Here is a 13,008-nt window from a genome sequence, read left to right as displayed (position 1 = left end):
ATTAATCATTAGTTAGACACCGTTGGCGTATTTCAAATATTCCAATTAAATTTTATGTTTTTTAACAACAATTTATGAGGCGATGACGATACGGCATGGTTTCTTTCAAAAATAGAGCGTACACTTTCGTAAAAGGCTGGAAACGCTCCTGTGATTCCTCTGGTGGTGCAGGATAATGTTGGCGGAGGTGATTACTTAACATCAAATGAAAAAACCCGTACGCAAGTTATCCTCCTCTGCCAAAAGAAAACGTAATTTAATACGAAGAAGAAAGCGATTGACCGTATTAATAAACCTATTGTCCTAATAAAATCGATATCGTCTACGTTATAAACAAAAAAAAAAAACAGTTCAAATGAAAATATATTAATATTGGTGTCATTTGTAATTCGAATTCAACTTAAGTCTGATAAAAACAGGACAAATGTTATGCAATTGGTTATTAATAAGATTGTAAGTACTACAGGGAATGAAAACTCGTAGGAAACTTAGAAAATGTTTGGGATAACGATTCTAAATCAAATAAAACAAATTTAAATTCCCACATCTTATCTTACATCAATTTTATTATACTTGTAACATAAACCTTAAAACAATAAATGCCAGAAGCAAATATTATATATTACAACTCATTATTTTCATCAATAAAGGTACTCGCGCTACCATAAATTCAGCTATCCATCTCTTATTCATAAGAATTAAACTACATAAATTTTCTATCAGCACCGCAGCTCATAACTAAATTCACATACACCTTAGCCTAAATATTTACAAAATTGGACAATCGGAACACAGAAAATGCAAAATACCCGTCGACTAGCCTAAACAATATTCATCTAAATCATACATAACATTACATTTTTGGTGCATTGGTTAAATAATACTATTGGCTATTTTCACTTATACGATTATTTCGTTTTATTACACTTAACACTCCACAGTGTCTTATATAAGCGTAATAATAAATAAGCCTTATTCTAATCAGTGTCGTCTGAAAGGTTATTTTGATTACTTTATGAGCTCATTAAGTCCAATAAATTTGTGATTTAGATTCGTCTAAATCTTGCCGTGTCATCTATGTTTGTATAGAGTCGTAAGTCTTTATATCTCTGCTATGATCTACTGCTGTTTGGCATATGCACCGTAAGCTCTGTCCTGGGCTGCTGCCTCATCTTCCACGCTTCTTCTGTAGTGACCTCCAGGACCTGTTGAGTCGAAATCGTTTCCGTAATGAGATGCTGAGTAAGTGTGGCTTTGGGAAACTTGCGGATGTTTAACAATTTCATATGTTGTCTTCTCATGTGATTCTCCACCGGCAACCAACTTCTTCAATCCAATTATAGCTGAGAGTAAAAGAGCAATTTTACCGATAAGCAATGCTTTGCCTGCAATGAATGCTATTGCTTGGAATGCTATGGCTAAAAATCCTCCTTTAATTGCAATTCCAACTAAAATAGGGCCCATCATTTTCTTTAATTTACCTCTCGCTTCATCCAGTGATCTTCCAATATCATCTCCTACGCTGGATGGATTTAATACCACTCGATGACTCTGTAGGAACTTTGCAGTAGCAATCTGAAGAAGCTTGTCCACTTCATCTGTTGGCAATACATTCAAATCACCTTCTGGCAAAGACGATGGAAATGATCTTCCTTCTTCTGATTTCCGAACTAAAGAAACTCCTTCCAAGATTGGGAGAGTATCCATTCGGGCAGCCCTGTCAGCAAGCTTGGCTGCTTGGATCTTAAAACACTTGATCATTTCTTGTGACCTCTCGCAATTGTCGTACATCCTTCCGAGTAGTTTGAGACCTGCTCCGAAAGTGTCTGCCGAGGTCATGGCCAGGATAGCACTGAAACACAGGACGATACTGCCGCGGTGCACCATTTTGTCAAAGTCCGCGGATGTCCTGTTACCTCAACGCCTCCGATGTCCAGTCAATGCGCTTGCGCCTATTGAAATGTGTAGAAAATACATGTGCACTGGCATTTATCTATTTTCACCGGGAACTGCATTTATCTATAAATCTTTTAGAGCGTGCAATCGTTGCATCGTACCGTCGTGCACTGAGGCGTGTATGTGCATGTTTGTTTTCATTTATGTGTGGGTTTCGTGGTCATGTGGTGGTCAAGTGCGCCTGATCCAGCATCAGTTAAGGTCAATGTCAACTTTGAATAATCTGGGATTTTCTCAAAGCGTCTGGGTAAGTTATATGTCTAGGTATATATACACTCAGGAACAAATTAAGCAGAACTCAAGAAAAAGGTTTGATTTTTCTTGATATTGTAATAATTGTGCGTTATGGCCACAAACATAAAATGAATTCTATAAAAAATAAAATCCTACAAAGTTACTTTTTTCGATTTTCATTTGTTATTAATCTGAGCTTAAATTTTTTATAATTTTTTTATGTTTTGCCTTGATTGCCTTGTTTGTTGTGTTAAGTGCTAATCATTATGGGAAATAAACTGGGAATGCCATTACTAAATACCAAATCAGTTACTAGGTTACTTCAATTGAAACTGGGCATACCTACAAACATGTGGCCCAAAAATTGCGAGTATCCAAATCTGTCATACACCGTGTTGTCAAGATGTATCGGGAGACCGGAGAGTTTACGGAACAAGAAGAAAAGCGACGTAGATGACCGTTTAATCAATAACAGCGCGCTTAAAACAGAACTTTGACTTCTTCTGAGGCAAAAACGAAGCTCCAAGAAGGTCTGTGGCATTATAGTAAGCACTTAAACTGTGAAAAGAAGACTAAAATCAGCCGGAATAAACTGTCAAAGGCCCTCTTCTTGTCAGATGCCATCGACCAGCTCGAGTTGATTTTGCTCGGAATCAAAATCTTACCAGTGGGAGGCTCCTTTGCACAGGATTCCGACTAAATTATGGGTACCACAACGGCGCCTATTTCTGCCGTGTAGCAGTTATGTGTTATCTTTACTGTTTCGGTCTGAAGGGCGCCGAAGCTAGTGAAAAATTACAAAAATAATGCCTCAGACCTGAGAAGAACCGGCGCAACAAACTCGGCGGGCTTTTTTTTCCTAAAAAAATTTATTCATAAAGTAATATCGTACAGTCAAGCTTATTATTTAATATCCTGAAGGCAGTCGCTCCATTCCCAATCTGTAGTATCATTAAGAAAGTCATTTATATTATAGTAACCTTTACCACATAAACATTTATTTTTTGTTTCGTAATACATTTGTTTTGAACATTATCTGGGATCTTGTTGTAAAAGCATATACAACGCCCCATAGAAGACTTACTAACTCGACTTAGTTGTGTAGTAGGCATCATAAGAAATATATATTTTCTTCTTATCATTGTAGGATGATGACAGAAATCGATAGTATTCCATGGAATCTGAATAGTTGATATTCCTTTACTTAGAACGGTTACCTTAGACTTGACTATTTATTCTGACATTCAAAATTGAAACGCCAAACCTTGGACTCATGGAAGGCAGCGTTTCTCCATTCGATAAAATACTGACAGTTGAATTTGGTAACTGTAGATCTGCGGGTAACTGTAGATATTTAAGTTCCGCTCTCTAAAGCTTTAATCAAAATATATTAACGATTTTATTCATAAAATAATAAAACAGTTACTATAATAATAATATTGACACACTTTTACACAAATAATGTTTCCCTAAACTAGGCAGAGCCTGTGCTATGTGTACAAGACAACGATATATTTAATACAATATACTTACTTAAGCATACATAAATACTTATAAATATCCATGACTCGGAAACAAACATCCATATTCAACGTTTCAATGTTTGCACCCACCGGGATTCGAACCCAGGACCTCTAGCTCAGTAAGCAATAACCACTGGGCTATATGGGTCATCAAAAAAAGTTATATATTATATACAATTTTATATAGTTGAATATAAACAATTTGTTATATTAAACTGATAACTCTCACTTCTAGTAGTAATCAGAAGACACAGCCTTAAATTATTACACGTCGCAGGAAAATTAAAACCTTATACAGACTGGTTTGGTTCACGAGCAGGCTCACATTAACCCTTTTTTTAATTCCAAATTTAATACTTACTTAAATTAGGTTTTTTCAGTGAAATGCCCAATATTCTTCATTAATTTCATTAATACCATTTTGCTACAGAAGATGCTACATTTATTTATCAGGAAGCCAACATGCAAACAACTATCTTAATATATAGAAACATTTATAATTTATTTTATAATGTGGAACACTCCACAGTTTGTTTACAACAAAAACCAAAAGAAAATTTTGAAAAATATAACAAAAATAATCAAATTGCTGATAGAAAAATAATTATGTACATAATAAACAAGGAAAAAAAAAACTATAACTACGAACAATGACTAACCGACTTGCAATATTTTTATAAATTTCTTAACTTCTTTTTTTTAACATCGTACAGAAAATTATCTATGCTAGCTCTTTTAACTAAATGGTGGTAGGTGAGAACTATTCTTCAGAAGGGGTTTTTTATGGCGCTTTTAAGGGCTTTTTAGAAGTGGGAGAGTCACGCTGCCGTCTTTTGACGTCAGCACAATCGGGCCAGACTCGTCCGGGTTAATTACCAAACTTGCACAGAATACCTGAAGTAGCGGCCTAGTGCCGCTATGTTTCGCATAGGTTAGTATCGAGGACCGGTGGCCATCTTACGCAAATCGCGAATCTTTTAATGAGTCCGCTGCCTGTTGATTTTTTTATCATTTTATGGTGAATACTCGATATGAAATGGCACAATTCTGTTTGTAACTCGCCCACGTTCTCGTATCGATTTTTGTATACCATATCTTTCACGTCCCCAAAAGAAGAAATCGTACCAATCGAAGTAGGAAATCATTCATTTTACGGTGATCCTTTCTTTTAAAATACTATGTTACTTAAGATGAGTTATTAGTTTTTGGCCATTCTTTCGATTGGCATTTTTTTTTACATTTCAGTCGGTTCGATTCCCAGACGAGGCAAGTAATTTTTAGAAAATCTTTGAATGCAGAAGTACCTACTAACTTTTAAAAATAGCTTAAAGTCTTCTTTCAGTAAAATAGCCTATTTTGACATACAATAAAAAGAGTTCTTCGACCATAACATAAAAAAAAAAGAAAGTACTATAATGAAACGATCATAGCCCCGTCCCAACGTTATACTGTTGTGAATTACTTATTCTCACTTATGAAGATTATGAACGCGCCAGATAATTGTGGTATCTCTCCATTGTTAGTGACATACTGTGACGAGTATTGAGGGCAATGACGCACTAAAGTTCACAGGCAACGCGTCGACCATGATACTTGAAACCCTAGCTAGAGTCAACTATAGATTTTCTTATATTAAGAAAAACTACGTTTAAAAAAACCGACTTCAAAAACGGAAAAGTATCAAATAAGTAAAAATTTAATTTAATACAATTTTAATAATTATAATATATAATCAACCTGAATGAAAGCTCCTAAAAAAGCTGTACACAAAAAACAAAAATGTTCATAAAATGAAAACTACTGGGCAAAACTATGTAAAAATGGGTCCAAATGGCATCTATTCTGCATCTAACTAAAGAAAAATTACGTAAATCGGATCATAAATCTCAGAGTAATCGGTGTTCATACATAAAAAAAATACCGATCGAATTGATAACCTCTTCCTCTTTTAAGTCAGTTAAAGAGCAATTCATATGAGCGTAGGGGTCATATACTCGTAGAAGCCAGAGGAAACCCATCTACGTGATACAGGCTTACATCATTTATATTTCTAGATAGACTATGACAGCTGTGAAAACGTCAAAAACCTCTATTTTGGGTAATACACGCTCACTAACACAAAGCGACATATAGTCGCGAGTGTAAGACATAGCTTGTCACGTACACTAAAGTAATAAACCTGGCCTGTTTTCATCGGTTGTCTAGCAGGAGGCTCTATCTAGACGTACAAATTCAGAAAGGTTAATAGTGTATAAAATCAGGAATTGTATAGATTTCCGAAAATTTATCGGAAACGAAAAGTGTACGTGTACACTTTTCTAAAAGGCGAAAGGGGCCTCTAGTGATTCCTCTTGTGCTGCAGGAGAATTTGTGTGGAAATGATTACTTAAAATCGTCTCATTCATATAATAATTCCAAAATAAGCCCAAAATTTGTCGTCATGTATAAGTTTATATCTGTTCTTTAACATTCGGTTATTACACTTTCTAGCGAATTCACTTATGTGCCTATGTACATACATTACATTATCAAGAATATATTGAGAGGCAAAAATCAAGCGGCCTTACAAATAAAATTGGCTTAAAGTTATACCTGAGCATAGCCCAAGAATATACAAAATGTTTACAAATAGACATTTGCCTATGATTGATTTATTTGGACGTATGACGTTTCCCGCGTTAATTTGCAAGAAACTTTACAATTATTATCATTGTATTGACAGTGTAGTCAGCGATATCATCAACATTTTGCATACTCTTAGTTTGTTCTCGGGTATAACTTTATACCAAGTTTATTTGTAGGGCCGCAGATGTTTATTGAAGTTATACTTCTTTAGGCGCGTTTTGAAATATTGATGAGATTGGAATTTTAAGATGCGAGCGCATCACTGGCGCATAACCCAAAAGTAACAGGGAGTAGTTGGTTCCTAAAATTTTCTGAAGTTTGCGACATTTGTTATTTTTTTGGTTTCTTCGTACGTTATTAGGCAAAGGGTTGAAGACCTCAAGCCCGTACAGCCGTGTTCGTTATTTAATAATTAATCGTCAAAGCCATCGTTGCAAGATTTTTACAATATTTTTCTTTCTAAAAAAGTAGAATAGCACGAGGAATAAATAATATTAATGATTTTTGCTTTGTTCGGCCAAAGAAGTATAACTTTTATCGTGCATACGTAAGTACATACACACTTTTTTTCTTTAATTTTTTCTCTCAATGATTCTATTATTTATGATAATCGCAGCTATTGTTGTCTCTAGTATTGTCACCACCATTATTGGTTTCCCATTTGCAATGCTATCAATCTCTCACACAACTCTCCCGGACATGAACAATCATTAAGATATACTAAAGTAGGTGAATATCATAAGAAACCATCATCTTGTGTTCTTAACCCCGATATTATCATACATACTTACTATGTAATGAGCGACGTGTATTCCTAAATGTATTTCCTTAGCATAGTGAGATACTATCTACAATTAGATGGCTTAATTATATTATTAAATGTAAGAAATGGCTTCTTTAAAGTAGTATTGTTGGGGGATGATTGCGAAACTGAAGTGGCAGAGGCAGGACACATAGTTCGACGGACAGATACGGCAACAACGTACCGGAAGACGTAGTGTTAGTAAGCCCCCCACAAGATGGACCGATGATCTAGTCAAGATCACCGGAACACGTTGGATGAGGGCAGCGCAGGACCGATGGTCGTGGAGATCTTTGGGGTAGGCCTTTGTCCAGCAGTGGGCGTCTTCCGGCTAATGATGTGATGTGTTGGTGGATAGCCACATGCCGCCTTAATTAGATCTTCTTAATAAATAGAATATATATATTTTTTCAGAAGCTGAACTTCATCAGTGGCTAGCAGTTTTTAACGCATTAGCGTTTTTTTTTATGGAATAGGAGGACAAACGAGCGTGCGGGTCACATGGTGTTAAGTGATCACCGCCGCCCACAATCTCTTACAACACCAGAGGAATCACAGGAGCGTTGCAGGCCTTTAAGGAAGGTGTACGCGCTTTTTTTGAAGGAAGCCATGTCGCATTATCGTGGAAACACCGCACAAGGAAGCTCATTCCACAGCTTTGTAGTACGAGGAAGAAAGCTCCTTGAAAACCGCACTGTGAAGGACCGCCACACATCCAGTTGTGGGGATGATATCCTAACTTGTGGCGTGTCGTGCGAAGGCGGGATTCGGCGGCAGGAATCAGGTTAAACAGCGATTTAAAGTCAAATTAATAATAAATATATACTAATAATATTATAAAGAGAATATATTATAAGAGAATATGTAATATATAAAATATTTGATTCCAAAACTACTGAACTGATTTGAAAAATTCTTTTACTGTTTGGAAACGACACTATCTCCGTGTGACATAGGCTCAGAGGCGTTGGTTTTCTAGCAAGGTAGGCAGTGTGGATGTAACTAGTCGTAGTTGAGCTTTGGAATAAGCATAGATTGCTTACCGCAGGTATTTTGCATCGAGCGTAAAGAAACATTTTATGAGTGGGTGTTCAATAGAAGTTTGGTTATAAAATAACGGAACCAAATTAAACTAAATAAACTTTAACACTAGTGCTATATTTGTTTAGGCTTATAAAGAGGTAGGCACTGCCTAATTGCCTATATCATATGCACGCCTCTGCATAGGCTATATTATATTCTCAAAAAATTTTGGATCATTACTAAATCTCCAATAAAGTAAAGTAATACAAGGTGTAAAAAAATTACAAAATACATATCGTTTATAAAATATCAAGTTAGGATATCATCCCCACCATCTGGATGTGTTGCGTTCCTCCCCAGTGCGGTTTTCAAGGAGCTTTCTTCCACGTACTACAAAGCTATGGAATGAGCTTCCTTGTGCGGAATTTCGGGGACGATACGACATGGGTACCTTCAACAAAAGCGCGTACACCTTCCTTAAAGGCCGAAAACGCTCCTGTGATTCCACTGGTGTTGCAAAAGAATGTGGGCGGCGGTGACCACTTAACACCAGGTGACCCGTACGCTCGTTTGTCCTCCTATACCATAAAAAAAAAAATCTACTACGACTTTGCAGAACACATAATTATTTACAAATAGTGTTGCGATAGCATATATTAAAATTGTTGTTTCAATTAAAAAAAAATTGTTGTAACTTTTATTAAAAAAAATAATAATATCGTCACTACGTGCTCAATCCTGTGTGTATGCGGACGAAGTCGCGAGGCATCAGCTAGTATTATATAAGACTGATTGTCATATAAAGAATATGGTCAAGTACCTTATCTGTAGAGTCTTGGTTAATACTAGGTGAATACTCTTCACAAGGTATAATTATTCACAATCTTCAATCAATGTATCGATTTCTTTCGTCTGGCTTTACCCCCTGTAACTAAATATTTAATGTGTAATCACATTTCCTACATTACCTCCTTCTATTGAAGTAATTGTAAAGAAATATTCACGTCAAAATGAGTTAGGGTCCCGTGGAACTGTAACAATTCCATGGTCAGATTGAATCGAATGAAATCTACGTGCGTAGTCGGGGGGTATTTGGTAGTCTACATATAGAATCCAGACATCAAAATAATGTTTATGAAATTAAATAACATGGCAAAGTTTAACTCACGGTATTAATTTCTCCTTTATTTAAAATAAAAAAATACGCCAACATCCCAATGCGAAGTAGTTGACATTATGAGACCACTGCAATTTACTATTTTATTTTATCTACACCCATGTTTTAAATCAATTTAATTATCATTAAAACACCCAATGTCCTAATAACACGCGTTTTAATGATGTAATGGTTACTAGGACTGGCTTTTTTAATGTTAACAGTAAGCTAATTGTTTCAGAATCTTTTCTAGATTCATGTTATGGGTGTAGATAAAGTCTTGTATGCAACTGTTGATAATTTATGTATTAAAACACTCATGTGATACTATTATCACATTCGTGTTTTAACACAACAATTGCATAAATAACTATTAGTCACTGTTGGTTTAAGACTTTATCTATCCCTTCGTTTTTAAAGTATTTAAACTGAATATTATGACGTAATACAAGGACTGCTAACCAAATACAATCCATACCAAACTCACAAACGAAGGCATTCCGCTGAATAATCTTATGAAGATATATCTGGTCTCACCCTTGTCTTACGGATGACACGCTTGGATGTAAAATAAACGTATTATGAAAATAAAATACAGAAGACCCAACGTGCTTCGGAGAGGAGTATACTAATTACTGTCTGAAGGACAAGCAAAAATTAGAAAACATACAAAAAATTATCGTGATTGATGCCAACTCAACATGTAAAATGACTAAAATAGAAGGGGGCTGGTTGTTTGAGCTTAAGAACGTCAAAAAAGCTTAGTACGCTCAGTAAGATCAGATAGTTTCTTAAATTAAGCCACATGCGACAAAAATGCTCCAAATAAGGCCTCAAATGGTGTATAACTGATCGCAATTTTGGACGGTGGCGTCTCAGTGCCAACTTTTTGATTCGACCGTATACAACGAATGGCGGCTCGAATTATCGAGTGTCGACATCTTCTATTATAATAAACTGAGGATATGGATGTTCGGTGGAGTTGTTCAGATTAATACCAACAATATAAAAGAAGATAAGCTGATGAAAGGTGGGCAGAATTGGTCACTAATTGGTCTCGATAACAAGGCAGGAGAGCCATCGAAAAATAATTTCTAAGGAATATTGGATTGTGGAAATAATAAAAACTCTTTGAGCAAAACTGGAATAAAGAAACCGGCTGTCACAACATTCCTCTCGTATTTAAAGATATTGACATTTTTTTCATCAGCCGTAATAAATTTATTAACTTAGTGATCGAGCACATATTGTCCCAACCTGAGAAAGATGCCCAATAGACTGAACACTACACACTACTCACAACTCATAACACTCTCACATAGTCATACACACTATACACATATCTATTTAATAATCATGAATCACAAGCACACATTATTCAGGACTTCTTCTTCTTTATTTTATATAATTACCATTTATTTGCCAGCGTTATTATTTCATTATAATTTAATCTGCCAAACTTTGTTAAAGTCAATACATGTAAATAGCTTATAGTATTAATCTGTAGAATAGAAATGCTGTAAAGTTTGCTTAAAATAAATAGATAAATAAAAATTTAACAACAAAAATCCCACGTTTATTCCAAATTATCATTTCATCTATATATCTCATCAGATTACAATAGTTTCTGCACATGTAACTGAGTAATCTATGAGTGCAGTATAATTTGAAACAAAAACTTAATTTAAAACAAAGTATTCTTTCAGTAAAATGTTACATCTACAATAGTAAATGCACTTCCCCACCATGTGGCACTATTACATCTCAATACGTTTTTATTTTTATGGAAAAGGAGAACAAACGAGCGTACGGGTCACGGTGTTAAGTGATCACCGCGGCCCACTTTCTCGTGCAACACCAAAGGAATCACAGGAGCGTTGCGGGCCTTTAAGGAAGGTGTACGTGCTTTTTTTGAAGGTACCCATGTCGTATCGTCCCGGAAACACCGCACAAGGAAGTTTATTCAACAGCTTTGTAGAACGTGGAAGAAAGCTCCTTGAAAACCGCACTGTGGATGATCACACATCCAGATGGTGGGGATGATATCCTAACTTGTGGCGTCTCGTGCGAGGGTAGAATTCGGCGGCAGGAATCAGGTGAAACAGCTCTTCGGAACACGTAGTAGAAGACACACAATCAAGCGATGTCTCTGAGCAACACCAAGTGATTCAGCCGTTCACAGAGCACTGGGTCCCCGACAATTCGAGCTGCTCTACGTTGCACGCGGTCAAATGGATCGAGATGATACTGGGGTGCGCCAGACCAGAGATGACAGCAAAGAAATAAGTAGATATTATTTAAACGATAATTATTGGAATGACAAAGTTAAACGTTTCACCCGGAAACCTCTTGCAGTAAAAGTAAAAATATGTAGAAATTAAAAGTACAAAAGGTATTATTAATAAATCCAACTAGCAGATTATATTACTGATTACATTACCAAAATTATAGTACAATAAAAGTCAGTGAGGAGTTTAATCCCTCTTTTCCTTATTGTAAATGCTTAGTTGATTTTTATTGAAAAATAATGAGTAATAAATTTCTATTTGATGCAGTAACATATTTTACATAAACAGGAAAGGGCAATTAATAATAAATAAACATTAATTTATATTGACTTCCAATAGTTTGCATGCGAAATGTGAGTTTACGTCCGCGTCAGTGTTAAATAATGGATGAGGCAACTCACATTTAAACTGACTCAAAGCCATTTATGGATCACCATTAAAATCTTTATTGATATCTGTTTTTATGGTATTTACATGCTTCAGTATCTTATTTTTACTGGCCTGTAAAAATCTCTACCTGAAAAGTTCTGTGGAAATACTGCAAATATCGATCGTTGACCAGCTCAGAGGCGAAATAAAGTGTATGTGTACTTATGTATGCACGCAAAAAGTTATACTTCTTTGGCCTAACGAAGTAAAAATCATTAAATTGATTTAGTCCTCCTTCTATTCCGTGTTTTTAGAAAGAACAATTCTGTAAAAATCTTGCAAAAATGGCTTTGACAATTAATTATTAAAAAATGAATACGACTGTATGGGCTTGAACCCTTTGTCTGTCCTAATAATGGATGAAGAAACTAAAAAATAACGAATGACGCAAACGTCAGAAAATATCAGGAACCAACTTCAACCTGTTACTTTTGTGTTACAGTGATGCGCGCGCATCTTAAAATTTCACTCATAATTTTTTCATAACGCGCCTAAAGAAGTTTAACTCCAAAAAGAGGAAGTTTTTAAAGGTATTGATAACTGCTAATGAAAAGTTGATGGCTCATGATAAGAATGCCCGAAAAAGGTCGTGGTCAAAGGTCGGTTAGGCTTTACAGAGTGAAGCAGCGAAACTTCGTAAGCTCGCTAAAAGGTGGAATTGGAAGGGCATTCTTTCATTGATGGACAGAAGACTACTGATGAGATTAAAGGATTGATCAATAGAAAGGTAAGGCATTTTATTACGATTAAGCTAGACCACACACATCTTACGTCACTCAGCAAAAAAAATGCAAATTAACATTTTCCCCAGCCAAATATAATTTTTAGGGAAGTGATATGCGTCACCGCACCTTAAGTGATCACCATCGCACATATTATTCTGCAGTATGAAAGAAATCACAAAAGCGTACCACATATTAAGGATTATCTGAACCTTAATTATTATTGCTCACAAAATGTATAATCCATCTA

The 13,008-nt window shown here is 35.6% G+C and overlaps 1 protein-coding gene across 1 annotated transcript; it reads right to left on the bottom strand.

Moving 5' to 3' along the window:
* Positions 1-1,119: 1,119 nt before the first annotated feature.
* Positions 1,120-1,887, bottom strand: LOC126979809 (uncharacterized). Its single transcript, XM_050829353.1, has one exon. It carries the CDS (start codon positions 1,885-1,887, stop codon positions 1,120-1,122), a length of 768 nt encoding a protein of 255 aa, XP_050685310.1.
* Between the last annotated feature and the right edge of the window lie 11,121 nt (positions 1,888-13,008).

This window comes from Leptidea sinapis, chromosome 4, assembly GCF_905404315.1.
Source record: "Leptidea sinapis chromosome 4, ilLepSina1.1, whole genome shotgun sequence".
Lineage (NCBI taxonomy): Eukaryota > Metazoa > Arthropoda > Insecta > Lepidoptera > Pieridae > Leptidea > Leptidea sinapis.
The sequence above is the reverse complement of the archived record's forward strand: the minus strand, read 5'-3'. Positions and strand labels throughout refer to the sequence as shown.

Bases quoted from the DNA above. Each gene is read 5' to 3' on its own strand.
- LOC126979809 (XM_050829353.1), bottom strand. From the start codon at position 1,887: ATGGTGCACCGCGGCAGTATCGTCCTGTGTTTCAGTGCTATCCTGGCC.